The sequence below is a fragment of the Mercurialis annua genome, linkage group LG2 (assembly GCF_937616625.2).
Source record: "Mercurialis annua linkage group LG2, ddMerAnnu1.2, whole genome shotgun sequence".
NCBI lineage: Eukaryota > Viridiplantae > Streptophyta > Magnoliopsida > Malpighiales > Euphorbiaceae > Mercurialis > Mercurialis annua.
In genome coordinates, this window is record NC_065571.1 from 14,677,344 (window position 1) to 14,695,546 (window position 18,203).

Below are 18,203 nucleotides of genomic sequence, written 5' to 3' on the forward strand. Positions count from 1 at the left end.
GTAATTTACTTGATAGAGATTAGGTCCTTCTACTTTTGTTTACGCTCAAATTTGATCCTTAAATAATACTAGTATTAAGATAGTGGGAAATGGGAATAGTGTGAACTAGGATTGGAAAAGTATTCAGATTGGTTTTTAAATGTTCTTTTTATTATAAATTATTTCTAGTTTATTTTAAGTTCTAGCCAAATATATATTACTAATTAAAAAGTTAATTTATATAATTTAATTTATTTATCTATAATAAATATTATATTTATCGTCGGAAATCTATTGAAAAACTGACAGAAATAAATCTAACTATGTGAGTTGCAACTTCAGATATGAGATTTCAAGTTAAATTAGCTGAAACAACAGACTGCTCGATTGAAGAGACTCTCTAGAAATCATCTGTGACAGGAATTGACAAAGTATGTCAATTCTTGTCAAAAAAGAAGCTCGTCGTTCGATAAGCAACACATATATTGCTCACCGCTAGAGGTATTCGCTATTCGGTGATTTGGTGATGTCCTAGCGTGAGCATCATCGGTTGAGGTGCATGATCCTGATCCCATGCCCCTTGGTTTTGGGCTACTCTGCATCTGTTCGAGAGTAGGACTTCTCAGCTGTCCTGAAGGTCATCTGTTGGGTTCAGACTGCCTGCTGTGTGTTCCGTAGAATGGAGCTATAAACTTTCAAATCGTCGATCCAATGGCTTGGACCTCCTGGTCACTATCCTGTCTGGTACTTCTTAGGTTTGCAGAAGGGACAACATCCCCTTGGCCGTCCCAAGGGCCACCCTATCACGTAGGTGCCTGGTAATTATCTTTTTTGATCCCTCTTAGGTTTGTAGAGGGAACAACATCCCCTTGACCTTTCCAAGGGGCCTAGATTCTGTAGTTATTCCACAACTATCAGAAACGTTTGAAGTTTATTTGAACTATTATAGACAATATATGGATGTCTTCTTGACACTAAATTCTCCTTTGTCCGGAGTCTCGCATGTAAGGTTACGTTGTTGTATGTTGTTTTGGGTATCGCGTTCTGTAAATATTGGATGGTGTGGTGGTGTTTTTTCTACTGTTAGCTGTTTACATCTGATCCCGCCTTCGGGGAATATCCTGCTCTATCGAGGGTTATCTGGCTTGTTTGTTGAGCAAGTAGTCTGCTTTTATGTTGACTGTAGTGGGGATAGTTTATTATCCTGCTGTGCCGAGGATGAAATTCTATATGGTGGTTTCTTCTATTTGCTGAGGAAATGGTCCAATTCGTTGATAGTCTATGTTGTATATGCTGGGGATACTCGATTGTCCTGCTCCGCAAGGATGAAATTAATTCTGGTTTTGACGTCTAAGTGGCACCACTGTAAGTGGCGCCGCCGCCGTCGTGGCTGAGGGGAATCATCATTTTGGTTTGATTTCATGCAAAAACGCTCAAAAAGTCAAAAGGACTCAAGGAAACACTCTGGAACGTACTAGAATCAAAATGCAGCGTCAAAAATCTAATTAAACACCATAAAATACATGTTTCCAAGATGATTTCATGACATCCATGGCAAAACAACTAAGAACTTAGCAAGCATGGCAATCATGAAAATGTAAGCTATAAACATGCATTATAAGCATTAAAATTAAACTGTTTCAATATGTGATGATTACAACATATAAAAAATAGCATATAACATGTTTCTAAGTTAATTTCATGACAATCATATCAAAAGGCTTAAAAGCATGGCAGTTATGGAAAGAATGTAGTTTATGACAATTTCACAGCAAAACCACCTAACCATGCAATCTAATATATCAATTATAGCAGTTCTAAATTGATTATGATAAATAGTGATGGAAAGAAGATTTGGGTCCTCAGACGTACCGTTTTGAGTCCTTAGCTTTTTTTGGTGATTCGGATGTGGAATCCAGTTTTGGATCAATGTGCAGCAGCACGTTTTTGAGTGATTGAAGCATTTCTAGCTTGTTTGATTGACTGGTGTGTGTGCGTGTGCGCGTGCTTGAAGGGTTCGGCTAACTCTAGAGTCTCCTAGGGTTTGTGTTTGATATAAACGTACCGGTACACCTTTGGCAAGGTCAATTAGCAATCTTATATAGGGGCAAGTTTAGAATTGGTGCTACCTAGAGTCTCAGTTAGGTTAGGAGTCTGTTAATGAGTGTTAGAGATGAACATGAGCTTTGAAAGTATGTGGAGTGATAGCTTTAAAAGTTCAATGAGGATTATGATTAAATTTAATATTTATCTTTAGGGTTTTATTAATCAAATTCGTATTAAATTGTGCATGCTAAGCAAAAGGGATCTATAATGTCTGAAAGTATTAAAAATGACTTTTGAGACCCTACAAGTTTAGTATGGTCAATTTAGTCCGCCAAACTTGCAAATTGGACCATAAAATTCTAAATTATTGCAATTAGTCTAATTTCTCAAACTTAGGTCACAATCTCTTTGATTTTATAGGCTACTTGTAGCTAATTACGTTTCAGACTTTCAGTCCTTCAAATTTGCAATTGCGCACTGATATGACCAGCTTGAATCCAAACCACAAACTCATCACCTTTCTTTGGAAATCATCATTGGACATTTTAGTCCTTTATCACTTTTACATTTCCGAAAAATAGGTGTCTACAGAGAATAAATAGTTTATTTTTTATCTTTTTTAATTTAGTTCTTTGACTCGGTTGACTAACAGCAAATATGGACAGAAGAACTAAATCGTCGACGGAAACAAAAATAAGGGACTTAATTATTTGATTTTCAAACAAGTTAGCAAAGTGTGAATCATGACATATATGAAAGATTTTAGAATAATTAAGGATCAAATCATCTCTAAAGTTAGCATGAAATATCAAAAAAGACAATTGTAGAAAATCAGAAAAAATTCAAATTTTCAAATCGGGTCAAAAACACCTCCATGACAAAAAAGGGACAAATCTTAATTAATTTTAATTGAAAATTCTAATTAAAATTCTAAATTAAACTCTCGCTAATCTAATTAACACCCGACCATCGTCGCTCCTTCTCCTCACACCACCAACTGCTGCCGCTCCTCCTCTACCATCGTCACAAGCTTCCTCCACTATTACAATTCTGTCATTTAGCGATGAATTTTTCCGTCGCTAAATAGTCAAATCTGTCGCTAAATATGTTGAGCGATGGATAGCGACATATTCAATTTGACGGTATATTTCTCATCGTTTAATTATTTAGCGATGGAAAAAAATAATTTAATGTCGCTAATTTTTTTAAATAAAAAAATAAAAATATATTTTTAATTAAATCGTAAAATGAATTATTATTTAATCTGCCGTCTACCGTCCACATATCCACCCGTAATAGGTCACCATCCACGATTTTTGCAGAATTTTCAGTAGACCATCCATCTTTCTATTATTCCCACCTAAGGTTTTTTAACCCTGAAGTTCTTCCACGCGTAACTCCATATTAAGTAACTCAAATTCTTATTATATATCTATGTATATTATTTTTAAATAAAACTAAAAAGAACAAATATTTACCCCCATAATTTACTACCGCATTCTAAAGTAATTATTTTTTCATAATAATTATTTTTTCATAATAATTATTTAAATAAATAAATAATAATTAATTATTTTTAATAACTTTTTTAGATAATTATGTTTTTAAATAAATAATTTTTTTAGTTAATTAATTTTTTAGCAACAATTTAGCGATTAGTTCGAAATCCGTTGCTAATTCTTGTCAAATTGTTGGCTCCGCCACTTATTTGACGGAGTTAGTGACACATTCAAAGTCTGTTGCTAAAGTCGTCGGTAATTTTTTTTTCAACAATGATGAACAAATCGTCTTCGTCTTTTCGTTTGGTATGTGAGGTCGGTGTAGGCGGTAAGCGATGGAGAACGATGTACATACATAATTTGGACTAAAAACTCTCCTCCAAAATCGGAATGTTATGTGTATATGCCATCTAAATATTTTGGTCAGAAAAAATTAAAATAAAAAAAATAAAAAAATAAAAACTGAAAGTTTGGATATCCCATATTTTTGATATTTGGTTGTTGTATTATATTCCTCTACTTAAGCTACCCATTTGAAATTATTGATGGTATTCCACATGCATATTTCCTCGGTTGATCAGTTTTCACAAGACATGGAATTGACTCTGCAATTACTCCACTTTTATTTGCAGCCACCTCAAGAGCGCATGGAAGTGTAGCAATCCTTAGAGTGCACAAACTTTCTCCTCTCTTTTATGGCCTGAATGGAAACTATTATTGCTACCCAGAATTTGGTGGGGCATTTTATTTCTCAATTTCTTCTTGTTGTACTGTTGTTCACATTATTCTTTACAGACAACACAACTTGTCCTCTCAATTTCAGTTTGTCTCTCTGTTCGCTAGTTTGTTCCCCTGTTATCTCGTGTTCTTGAAAATGGAAACCGAGAGCGAAAAATAACTTACTTGAAGAGCCTCTGTTGCATGACAATTCAGTTAGCTCAAGATATGTTAAATTCGAAAATGATTATTCAAATGCTTGTTTCATTAGTATTCTTTCCTTTTCTTGTATGACTTCTCTAATTGCTCGTGGCAACGACAAACCTTTAGACCTTGACAATGTTCCTCAACTTCATTGTCGGGATAGTGCAGTTGGAGCATTCGCAGTTTATAGAAACAAACTCGACCCAAATTGTTCCTCATTAAATCTTCTAAAGGCGTTATTCCTGTTAGCTTGGAAAGAAATTCTACAGAAATTCGTCCTCGAATTTAAAACTGAACCGAAAACTTGAATGATCACCACACGTATGAGCGCAAAATTACAAGTTCAACAATTTGGTACCTCAAACGACTTCTCAAAACACGACACGAGTGAACGAAATAAAAATTTTAAACCGAGAATCACCAAAGCGCTTACAAGGGAGATTTCCAAAGAATAACAAGCTCAAGTCTTGATGACTACCGAAGCAACACTACAAGTGTAGGAACAATCCAAAAATTTAAATCGTAATAATACGGAGCCAAACTTCAACATTGCAAAACCGAAACATACAGAAACTCACAGCTAGAATTAAATCTTACATTCCATAACACCTATTCACTATATCGCTTATAGTGGTCTCAACACCAAATGCATCATATGAGAAAACTTAAAACGCCCGCCTAACACAGCATGTAAGCAAATCAATAAGTCATCCTGATTAAACTACGCTCTCACAAATAACTGTTGAAACTAAATGCCATCAGAATCGTCTTGGTCCAAACAACTAATATCATCTATATAATACTAACAACTTCGCGAACCAAGACGTAGTAAAACAATTAACGCATTTTCGAGGAATATACAATTTAAACTTCTGACAACAATCCTCTGAAATTATAAACATTTTACTCGTTAACTCGCAAATCACCAGATTTTTTTCCATCATCCAACTGTAACTTCGTATACTACAAAAGATCATTCAGATTGAAACCGCACTTTGATTTAAAAGTCATTAGTATCTCAGGTTTAAATTTATTTTCAAACCGAATATAAATAATATGTGGGAAAAATCCTCCAATTTATAAACGCATCAAAACAGTTAAACATTCTCATTTTGAATTCACTTCTGAACCTTACTTTAAAATTAAATATCACGACTTTATAAAATCGTTCAATTAGAAAATTCTAAACATCCATTTTAAATCAAAGCTGACAAAATTTCATCACTTCCTCAAAAAGGTAAAATTTTGTAAATAAAAATCCATTTGCTTATGAAATAATTTTATATAGGTTTATCACACATTTTTTTAACAGAAATGAAATATGTAAAAACAAAATCTCTTTTAATTTTTTCAAAGTAACACACTCTTAGAGCACAACCAAGTTTCTTAAGCCGATAATCCTCAATTCATAAAACGTAAGCTGACACAATCTTTCCAATCCGAACTTAATATATTACCGAACTTAACACAACTATACCTCGAGGGCAACCTTATAATCAATCTCTCCTTTACGAAACACGGATATTCCAACAACAAAACAAACCCTTACAATGCAATCATTCTTAAATCACCACCGTCGTCACAGAGTATTTGTTTAGATACCAACCAGATAAAAATTTCAAAACCGTTTGAAATTTATTAACTCTTTAAACCAAAATTTTACAATGTAACTCGCGAGTTTTTGACAAACTATGTTTCTCAAAAAGTCTTATTGATAAAAATTTATTTTACGTAATTGTGCACCAGGGTGATGACAGCTCTTACCCCAAAGAGTTGCATTCAACCCTAAACATTTTATGCCGTGATGAATGTACTAAATGCATGTATCATTTATTTATATCTCTTTTAATTAGTGAATATACTTAATGCAGTTTCCTATTTATGGCATCTAAAATGCATGATCATGACATGTCTGGCCACAATTACGTGATAGAACATTTCAATCACTTTAACAAGTTAACATTTGAACTCAATTTCCCTTTAAAGCATATATTAAACATTACACTCTGTGAGACGTGTACTCGACTATCTTGACATATTTACCCATCTCCATTATTTTAGCCCAGCAATTTAAATCGTCATAAACGAAGTAACCCAATTCGACAACGTAACCAAAATTTTCCTAATAAACGAATTCCGCCTCAAATCAAACTAAAATTATTCCTAAAATAACAATACAACACGACCGCCTTCACAACTCCACCATCAGTTTTGGTATTTCATCGATTAACTAGATGAAAACACAGAGTATTTATATACCGATCGACCTCGAGTCACAGTTTTCCACATCCTTTTCTAGAATGCCAAAAGCTAAAATTTTGATACTCCTAAATTTCTCACAACGAACCCGATCTAAAAACGCATAACGTTTGAAGCTTAACGCACGTGGCAAACACCACATATAGAATTATTCCGTTAGTGTTGAGTAATATTAACTCAATCATCATCCTCAATATACAGAATCCATCAACAATTATGAAGAGTTGCTTCTCCAATTTCTTGATACCAATCTCAATCATCTCGATTTTCAAAGTTCAAAAGTTAGTTCCGGGTAATCCAATTATAACCTCTAAAATAATCGCAGGGTCTAAACAAAGGTTCGAACCCCACATCGACACCAATGCCAAGGTTACGCCAAAGAAAAATAGTGAGAAATGTCCTCACGTGATACCCACACGAAGAGGCAAAAATAATACAATAATTACATGGCATAACTTAACCGAACGTGCGAAGCACACTAAGAACAACAACCCAACAGTTTAAGATTATTACAAAATCGAGAACCACTCAATCATGTCTTAACCCGCATTTAACCCAAACGTATTGCCAAGAAATAAATCATAATAATGGTAGATAAACAACTTAATACCAAATAATTGAGCATGTAACATCTTATCTGATAAGCAATTTCTTGCCGAGATGGCAACAACTCAAACAGCCTAAAAATGATTAAAATATTAAATCCTGAGTTAACATGCTCAAAACGAAAAATAAGATCAAAATGTATTTTGGTATCGATCAAAAGGTATGCATCAAAATTCATTTCGAATATATAATTAACAAAATAGATTTTGAGTTCATGTGGAGTCCCACAGTTTAAAAATCATTTTCCGGAAACCTCTTTTATAAAAACAATGGTTAAATTTCACTAACATCTCAATTTATAAACCATAGAATTAGCCGAGTAATTACTACTTCCAAACTCAACTCCAAATTTGGGCGACCCAAGTCAGACCGAGAACAACAATTTTTAAAACGTACTCAAAACATTTTCAAATCCGGAAAAAAAACGCAATTTAAAACAAAATCTCAATCTTTTCAAAATAGAGAACTCGACAACACCAAAGTAACAACGTCAAATTCATCACCCAAGTGAGAAATCAATAAAACTTAAATAATTTTTTCAAAACACATACTTCGGCCAATACTAGCAAACCAAGCATAAGACCAACAACACCGAAGTGTCGACAAACCACCAAACGGTAAAATTTCAAAAGTAACTTTAAATCGTTAAAATAGTATCACCTTTTAAAATAAATAAAATTATTTTGAAAATAATCGTTTCGAAACACCAAATCAAACGTAAAATTTACATTTTTAAATATGAAAAAATCATTTTATTCGAAAGAACAACCCTTTTGGAATCATCAATCAAGTGTAAAATTTTAAAATACAATAAATTCATTTTACAGGCGAAGTAATGAAAATCATATTTTTAGGGATTGTGTCCAGGATATCCATCCGACTTTTATGTTAATACACCAGTCAGAGCAAAAATAATTTTCTCAAAACAATAAAACCAATACGTGGCCAACAACGTAAAACCACAAATCATGATAAAAGATTTAATGGCCAAAAATCATTTACGCCATAAACAAGGCCAAAGCCTAAAAAAATATTATTTTTAATAATCCATGTCAAACAAATATAATCCAGTCGGACCAATCCGACAACAAACTAGAATAATAATAAAGAATTCTAGTTTACTACTACGGTTTAAGAATAAAATAGTTTGACATCTTTATTAAAATAAAATGGAACCTCCGAGGAAAGTAAAGAAATAAAGATCAACTGACTCTCTCAAAATAATAACCCTGAAAAAATTGGAAAAATAACGGGGTCAGATATACTGAGATGAGTTCATAACACTATTTACATTTATTAAGTGGAAAACCTTTAAAATCGTTTAAAACATTTTATATAAACATTACGAGTAATAGTTGGAATCCTAATCCACAATATTATAAAATAATACTTTAACCCAAAAGGCCTGGTCCCGAGAGCTGAGCTACACCGAGTTAACACCGATCATACTTAATCCATCTACAGAGTCCCGAGAGCTAATCTACACCGAGTTACTCTACCTGGTCCCGAGAGTTATGCTCACACCGAGTTACCACAATTCACAATATACCTTACCCAGATCATTACCGGTGCGCACTCAGTCCTAATGATGCCCATTAGGTAGCATGTTCCAACTAAGAGCCATAATGAGAAAACAGTTTGAAATATGCATATACAATATATGTACAGCAAAATAACAATTTACTTAATAAAGCGGTAAATAGTAAAAACTCACTGCTTGCTAATCCACATGATAACCTGGCAAGCAACTAATCCTGGTTCGTCTCTGAAGCACAAACAGTTCGACGAGTCTAAACAATATAAATAATTATTAAAATGGACCCTAACTCTAGAGAGTGCTAGACACCACATAGGACTAGCACAAATAACACGTCAAGGTGAAGTAATACATAGTAAATACAATACCCAGATAATTAACAAAACATAAACAAGCCAAGTCTAATGAGTTCCCGCTTTAAAATCCGTTTCGGAAAGTATTATTTAAATAATGTTTAAATAATAAATTAAATCAATTTTCAAATAGTGGGTTAGCCGAGTTACCGATAACTACCAAGCTAACCTCACATGTCGGGCGACCCAAGTCTAACCCGACCAAAACGTTTTATCAAAAATATAACCCACAATTTATAATTCTATAAAGTACTTTTGATAAAATTAATAAAATTAATAAAAATTAAATATTAAAATGAAACTCAATATCTTAAAACACAAGTAACCAATAGTTATCGTCAATTACTTGACTAAAGTAATTTAGGAAAATTATTTAAAAGCAAATTTGCAATTTTATCCAAATTGGCATGCCAAGCCAACATTTCCAAAACCCATAATTATTCAAGTAATTATTCGTTTAAAAGATTATGATATAAATTATCATTTTCAAATTAGAATACTCAAACAATTTAAATTATAATTGAATCAACATTATTTTTTATTTACAAAATAATGTTAACAAAAAGAAATTTAGAAATCAAAACAATAATTGAAGGTCCGACTTTAAAATCGGTATAAAAATCAATACTCTTTTATAAACAAAAAAAAGACACAACCATTAAGAATTACAAAACCAAATGTTTATAACCTAATTAACAACAATTTAATATTGCTGAGATTAATACCCAAAGAATACAAATCATGACTCATATCATTAGAACATAAATTAACCAAACAATTCAAAAGACCCAATACTGCCGCCAATTTGTAATTCAAAAACCCACCATCAATAATAGCCAAAAATGAAATCAACAAAAGAATGATTCAATCGCAACAGTGCCCAACACACAACCAAACCCACATTGAACACAACATCATTTTCAGAAAATCAAATGCACAGGAGATAAGAAAGCCAACATATTTCAACATCAAATTGACAGTAGCCAAACAATATACAGACCTCAAGACACTTACAAACTCCATTGAATATGAATCAAATCTTGATGTAATTCAGTTAACAACTATTTAACACATGAGATTTAATCTCAAACAACATAAATATCACTAACAAAAGAACAAGGTCAATCGGCAGCAACATGAAGAAGAAACGCAACCAACAATATCATTTACAACGATAAAACGACGGCGCGTATAACGGAGAGCATAACGTACAGAAATAACGAGTTTCAAGCGTATAATTGACGAGAACGATGAGTACTACGACATCGAAGAAACGGATCTCAATTCGATGCTAAAATGAAAGAGAACGAGCTAAGAAACGGTGGTGATGATATCGAATGAAATAACAAAACTGACGTGATAAACTTACCGATAACGAAAGCAAACAAGAGGAATGAATGGTGAATATTCTCAGAGTGCTTTTGGGGTGAAGAAGTCGGCTAGGTTTTGTTTGATTGAACGGAATGAATTTGGGTTTAAAACGGAATTTAAAAAGCTAAAGACTTTGCATGGTAACAGGTCTCTGTATATTGTTTGTGAACTGCAAAGTTTAAAAGGCCTATATCACAAAAGTGCCCTAGATAAAATTACCGAGAACCAAAATTATTACGAATTCTATTTACTAGAGGTTACGTTTGAACCTTCTTGCTCTAAAAAATTAGAAAGACTTGTCTGAAATCACCGGTTGGATTGGTCCAACCAAGAAAAACATGGGCCTTTTTAGATATTGTGGGAAAAATGGTACTCCTAACTTCATTTGTTTAGTCATCCCTAGCTGACATTCAAATTGTTTGGTATATAACATTCGAGTTAAGATTTGCGTCTATTAGTATAAGATGTGGTATTCTCATTTTATCTTTTTCCTTTCTCATTTTGTAATGTTGCTGTTAAAGAAAGGAAATAACGCATATAATGCATGGAAAAGAAAAATAATGACCCTACACTAATACACGTTTTTATATGAAGGGGGTTTGTGTTAATTTAATCAATTCATAAAATTTAAATTAAATAAATAAATTATTTTTTATGCATGAGACATATAATAATTATTTAAAAAAGAAAACTATTAATAAATAACTAATTATGAATTCGCAATAATAACCGTAACCACAAATCCGCAACGACTCAAAATACTACTGGAAACTCATCGGAATATGCCGGAAAAATACGGGATATTACATACAGCCTCCGCTAATCGTATATATCCATCTCTTTTTATATTTACTTAGTGATAATTCAGCAGAATAATAAAAATGATATAGGTATTTTCAAAAACCAGCCTGACTATTTATGGAATAACGCATTTTACCGACGTCTGATTTAATTAATTCTAATGTCACCAAAAAACCAACTCGAATACATACAACTTTTGTGAAGACGACAAATTCGGATTTATCCTCGAAAAGGGACGTAATTGCCCATAAAGATGCTGCTATTAAAGTCATCTTCACTATTCACCAACATATTTTTGTGATAATAATATTTTATTTAATATTTTATAATTAAATATAATTTATTTATTAGTTTATTATTTATTTGATCAACATTATGAATTATTTTATCTTATTAGTTTTATACATATTTAATTGCTTCATATTCAACAATTAAATATTAAGGAAATAAATTTAATTCTTTAATTATTTGTTATGTGGTAATGAGGAAAGAAAAAAAATAGCATGTGTATTTTATTTTATTTTTGCCAGAAAGACTAAATGAAAAAGGAGCAACTAAATACTAAGCATTTTTTCATTGCTTTTTATGTAGGTCCGGTAATAATTGTTTTGTAACCTACAATCATAGTTTTCAAGAGATAAATTTTAGGGACGATGCTAAAAGTACCTAAAATTTTAAAAATATTTACAAAAATACCTGTAAACTTTTTTATTTATAAAAAATATCGACTAATTTAAATTAATTACAAAATTATCAAAAAATGAAAATTATTTACAAAAGTACGATGTATATAATGTCGGTATAATTATGGTATAATTTCGGAATATTAAACCTATAAATCAGATAATTTAAAAATAGTATTTGGTTTATTATTGGTATAATGTTAGTATATTGTCGGTATATCGATTATTAAATTTTATATATATTTTCTAGTTGATAACATGTAAAAAAAAATTATATGTATTTTTCGCTATAGTTGGTAATGAACTAGAGAATTTGTATATTGTTGGTATAATTTTAGTATATTGTTAGTTTAATTTTTAGTATACGATGCGGTGTAATGCTGGTGTAATAATAAAACTTCAGTATATTTTGATGTGTATACTCTTGGTATACTGTTGGTATAATTTTAGTATATTATTAATTTAATTTTTAGCATATGATTCGATGTAATTTTGGTAAATTATTATTTAATATTAATAAAATCTCAGGATGCATAATGTTGGTATAATTTTGGTATAACGTTGGTATAATGTTGATATAATGTTAGTTTATTAGTATACTGACATTATACCTACAGTATACACCGTATGTTTGTAATTATTTTTTATTTTTTGATACTTTTGTAAATATTTTTAAGATTTTTGTAAATGAAAAAAGTCAACATGAAGTTTTGTAATTATTTTCATTTTTTTGGTAAAAGATGTAATTTTCTCTAAACTTTATATCTTATTAGCTTTGTCTTTTGGCGCTGTATCCATCCAAACGTTGGATCATAGGTTGGGCCAGAAAAGTAAGAGTCTCTATATACTTTTTGAAGGGCCAGTACCACCCTTAGCTCTTACTTCTATCAGTCGTTGTTTAGGAAAAAAATTTAGGTAAATTAGTCCACCACGTAATTAATGAACTAAACTTATCACATTATAACATGTCATTAAAATAATGGCACTATCGTAGTATTACTATTCAAAAAAAGTGTAAATAAGCAATAAACAAAATTACGATAGTGCCACTATTTTAATTATATGTCATAATGTGATAGGTTAGTTCACGGATGACGTGGTAGACTGAGTTTACCTAAAAAATTCTCGCTGTTTAGCCTACAGAATTTGGCAAGTCGTAATGGGGACATGCCTCCACACTCACACTTTAAAAGATTAAATTTCTTAAGAGACACATATAAAATCCTATTGATAATGTGGGGGAATTAAATTTTTAACTAATAACACTTGAGATTCTAGCAGTCGATTTACATCTCAGGTAAAAAAAAAATGGAGACATGAAATGGTTCCATCAATAAAGCCAAATTTATTCTTGGACAACAATGTGTTTTTCATGACTCTTCGCCATGTTGAATTATTTTCTTCTTTTAAAAGACATAAACTAAAGACTGCTCTTGAATTTTCAAATAGGTGTAAATCAGTGTTAATTGAATTTCACAATGATCCTTGGTGTTTGTAAGTGTTCAAATATTGTTTACAACTTTTTTGTTAATTAAATTTCACAATGATCCTCAGCTACTATGTTAAATTTATATCAATTCGCTTGTTTTCTTTCATTGCTAGGTAATTGTATTCATAGTACTATAACATCAATCAATCACACTAATTTAGAAATATAAATATTAAAAAGAAAACATAATTAAAAAAATCATATCAAATATTTAGGTGTGAAATTATAAAATTTCCAATATAAGAATCATCTGAAATCATGGAATTTCCAATAATTTATATTAAAAAAATTTAATAATTTTGTTGGGTTACAAGCAATGACATCCTTTATTGTTCGAAAACAAAACAATGTCATTTATAATATTTAGATAAAAGGTACAAAAAAATTCTCATAGTTTTTATAAAGGTACGTATTAGCTCTTAAACTATTTTTAGGAACAATTAAGCTCTCTTTATTTTTAAAATAGAATAAATAAATCTTTTCATCCAACACAATTGGAAACACTTGTTAATTGCTGACACGTCTCTCATGACCATATAGAAAAATGGTTCAAAATAATCTCAAAATATTTATCAAAAACTTGAGAGACTAAATGTCCAAAAGGTATATTAAAAGGGTTTAAATGCTCTTTTTAAAAAGATTAGAGGATTTTTTTGCACAATTTGAAATATCAAGAGTTTAAGTTGCCTGAAAGAAAAAAAACTTAAAGTTGTTCTTTTCAATAACTTATACATTTATATGGATCATGAAGTGTTTTAGCACAAGATAGCATGTTCTGATATGGATCATGAGTATGAGTAGATCAAATTTGGCAAGCAATCAGAGTGTTGTTCATCAGACCATCACCGTCTGACAAGCAATATGATTCTATTTGATCTTACAAATTTCTCATAAGAAGTCAGATTTCATCAATTTATTTTGAAAGGATCAATTTACCTCCCGGAGTTGGCATAGCGTATCAAAAAAGACAATTATAAAAAAATCAAACAAAAAACTCCAATCTTTGGCAAACCGTTTCGAAAACCCCTCCTCCACTCTAATCCCCAAGAGCGAAACACATGTTCCATTTAGTATGATTTTTTTTAAAATTAAATCTTATGATTTATTACATTTTTGAAATTGCATTTAATTTTTAAATAACAATCATTCCTTTACAATTTTAAAATTTTAATATCATATTAATTATAAATAAAATTTTAAGGACCGTTTCTTCCGTTTTTCCAGTTAATCATTTTTTTTGGTTTCTCCGTCGCTTGTCGCTTACATGGACCTTCCAACATAAACATTTTCTTTGTGCAGGCCGTTCGTCTTTGTTGTCAGCGACGTTTAATTCAACAGCAAAATGGGTTCTGCTGGTGATGGAGAGAGCAAGATAAGTAGCTAAACCAACGGAGGCTGGTGTGCAGCCGACGACCGATGAAGGACAATCAATTTTTTATGTTTAATTTTTATTAACTAACAATAATCAAGGTTAGTTAGGGATAATTAGAGTTAATTAGGATTTAAATAGGGATTTAATTAGATTTATAGTATTAATTGGTTAGATTTAATATCTTTTTTTTTTAATTAGAGGGAAAATGTTAGAAATTTGTCTATCTTTTTCATAATTGACTATTTTAATACTTCGTACCAACTTGAAGGGGTGAATTGATCCTTTGTTCAATTCATCATACTACACTATAGTAAAATTATTATTTTTACAAAAAACTGAATGAAATTCTCTTCAACAAATATAGTTTGCATATATGTACAAAGTACCTTGTTTTCTACTTCCGTACTACATACAAATTTTGCACATCTGCTTAACATATAAGAAGTTAAAACTTAAGCATCTTCACCGTCGCTCATTGCACTTCGGGTATCGATAAAGACTCCCGCTGATAAGTCCATCTCGTCGACAATCCTCCCCCTAATAAAATAAGCATACATACGTACATATTCATTTAAGAGAATGACGGAAAGGAAATAAATCTAAATTATTTTACAAAATAAAAAGAGCTATACCTCTCGAGAACATACTTCCCTTCTTTATACTTTTGCCCTTTCTCGTGTGCTGCCTCCTAAACAGAAATAATGCATTACAATAACTGAAAAGTTAGTTCGGCTAGGTTCGCACTCCAAAAGTGAGCTGAAATCTGTTTTACTTCCGAAAAAAACCCGAAATGACAATTTATTTTTTATAATGTCAAAACGAACCGAACTGAACCAACTTTATTAGTTCAGTTCGGTTTGATTCAGTTTTTGTACACCTCTACTTATATGTATGTGTGCGTGTGAAAAAGAGCGAAGGCGTACATATTTCCAACCAACAATTTGTCCACAAGAGCAGCAAAATATATCAGCCACAGTATGCAATCCTGAAAGCATCATCCTCTCCTCTAAGGTTCCAATTGTGATGTTCACTCTGTAAATCATTAGCTCCGCAATATTAATTGAGCTTTACTATTAACATATATCCCTACAAAGCTAAACATGTAGATTTTTCTCAAGCTGTGTAATGAGAAACAATAAATGGATTCAGAATTTTTTTCAACCCGGACCTAACTTCTAATTCACTTCTGATTTTCCGGCAGCTCGGGCTTAACCTCCTTCTAGACCTAAATTCACTTCAACCCTACCTCTACTTTTTTTAAAACAATGTGCCCTATTCTTTAAAAATTTCCGATCCCCGTCGCGTTGGAGCGCACCCTAGCCTAAGGGTAGTTCCGTCCCTAACTATGAATTTGTCACACTTAAGTATACTGCGAACTACTCGTAGCATCTAGGCGATTGCTCCATTGTGTATCAAAACTTCTCCAATACGATTAAAAGTTCGAGCTCGAGAGTTACATATAGTAAACTAGTAAGGATAATGATTTGGAGTGTACATTGGCACAAAATGAAAGTCATATCAACGCAGCCTTTTGAATCTCATTTAAAATTTCTTAGTAAATTTTTTTTTAATATTTAATGGCTAGAGTGCATCCGCTCTGCGATGTGCACTCCGAATCATCACACAACGAATAATTATCCGAAAAAAATAATTACATTATATTGCACCTAAATTTACATCAAAATAAGTAGTTATAAGACGATACATGTGCAACTAAAAAAAGAACTCACGCATTATTGAAGAGGTATGCCTTTCCCCTGCGGCAATGAAAAGACTGTCCAAATAAATAAATAAAAACGTTATGAACACAACTAGAAATTTGATACTAAAATCAAATGCAATTTCTTCATCAAGAACACAAATGCAACCATTTTTAACCTTCTCTAATTAGATTGTATGTTGCACGAAAATGAAAACGTTCAATCCGAAAATGAAATTATATATAAATATGTTGGTGTTTCAATTTTTTTTTTTTTAAAAAAACGAAAATAGTTAATCTATTAATGATGATCATTACGCCTTTATCTTACTACTTATTTATCAATTTCCCTTGAACTTGCCACCTATGGGAAATTAACATTAAAACTAACTAAATTTTTATGTGAACTTATTAATCTTACTCATTAGTCTAAATTTTAATAAGTTAGATATAAATTTTTGATCAATTAGCCACTACAAACAATTTCAAAATTAATACATTGATAAGAAAAAAGTAACAAGTTGAAGGACTAATTAATAATATGAATGAAAGAATTGAGTAGATATGGTGATGAATACCCTGGAGACAAGATCAAGAGGAAGGGCTAAATGGGTATTACAGAATTTGCATCTGTAAGACCTGCCTTCTAGCTCCACCACAAATACTCTGCCCATGAAAAAAGCCTGGTTTTTTTTTTGCTCTTGGTATTGAAGAGTGCAAGTGGATAGCATTTGTTAGATTTTGGATTAGAAAGAGTGGTAATTATGACACATGCCCTTTACTTTGGCAACACATTACAACAATGCTACTACTTTTGTGACAAATATTTGATTTATCATACATCTTTGGCTTTATTTGATAGGCTAACGTCTTAAAAATTCTGACCTTAATATTTTTTTAATTCTATTTTAACATTAAAAATTTATTATTTTATTTTATATTTGGACCCTAAATTTTTATTTTTTATTAATATCTTTTGACTTAAATTAAAATTATTCAACTAACCATGTTTAAAGATAAAATTAAATTCATTTTTATAAAAAAAATTAAAATAAATCTTTAATTTTTAAAAACTAACTAAAAATTATAATTAAATTATAATTAATTTAAAATTTTAATTAATTTAACTAAAATTTAAATAAACTTTAAACATGTACAATTAATATATGCTATATATGGAGAACGTTTTTTAATATTTTTTCCAAATAAAAAGACACCAATTTAATATTTCAGGATACAATTAAAACGATAAATGCGAGATAGGATAAAATTGACAAGTTTTCTATTTCATGGTAGAATAGAAAAGGGGCTATAAGATAGGAGTTTTTTTTTAAAGTATTAGGCCTTATTTGATTTGATTAGTAAGGGCCTTTTTTTTATAAAAGTTATGTTATATTAATGGCAAATCAAAACACTACTTACTAAATTAAATGATAAATATAAAAAATATAAATATAAATTTAATATTTTTATAGACATAGAAACTAATTACGTTAATAGTATTGTTAAATAAAAAAATTACATTAGTGACGGAGTCTGTTTTCTTAACGGGTTAACTTGCAAAATAAAAATTAGGCTGCTAGTTGGA

At 31.0% G+C, this 18,203-nt stretch overlaps 1 protein-coding gene across 1 annotated transcript; it reads right to left on the reverse strand.

Moving 5' to 3' along the window:
• Positions 1–15,207: 15,207 nt before the first annotated feature.
• On the reverse strand, positions 15,208–17,340 carry LOC126669497 (protein yippee-like At5g53940). Its single transcript, XM_050362981.2, has 5 exons — positions 17,194–17,340; positions 16,647–16,690; positions 15,840–15,948; positions 15,549–15,604; positions 15,208–15,453 (listed from the first exon to the last, which is right to left on the reverse strand). The coding sequence occupies exons 1-5, from the start codon at positions 17,287–17,289 to the stop codon at positions 15,369–15,371; spliced, it is 390 nt and encodes a 129-aa protein (XP_050218938.2). The 5' UTR covers positions 17,290–17,340; the 3' UTR covers positions 15,208–15,368.
• Between the last annotated feature and the right edge of the window lie 863 nt (positions 17,341–18,203).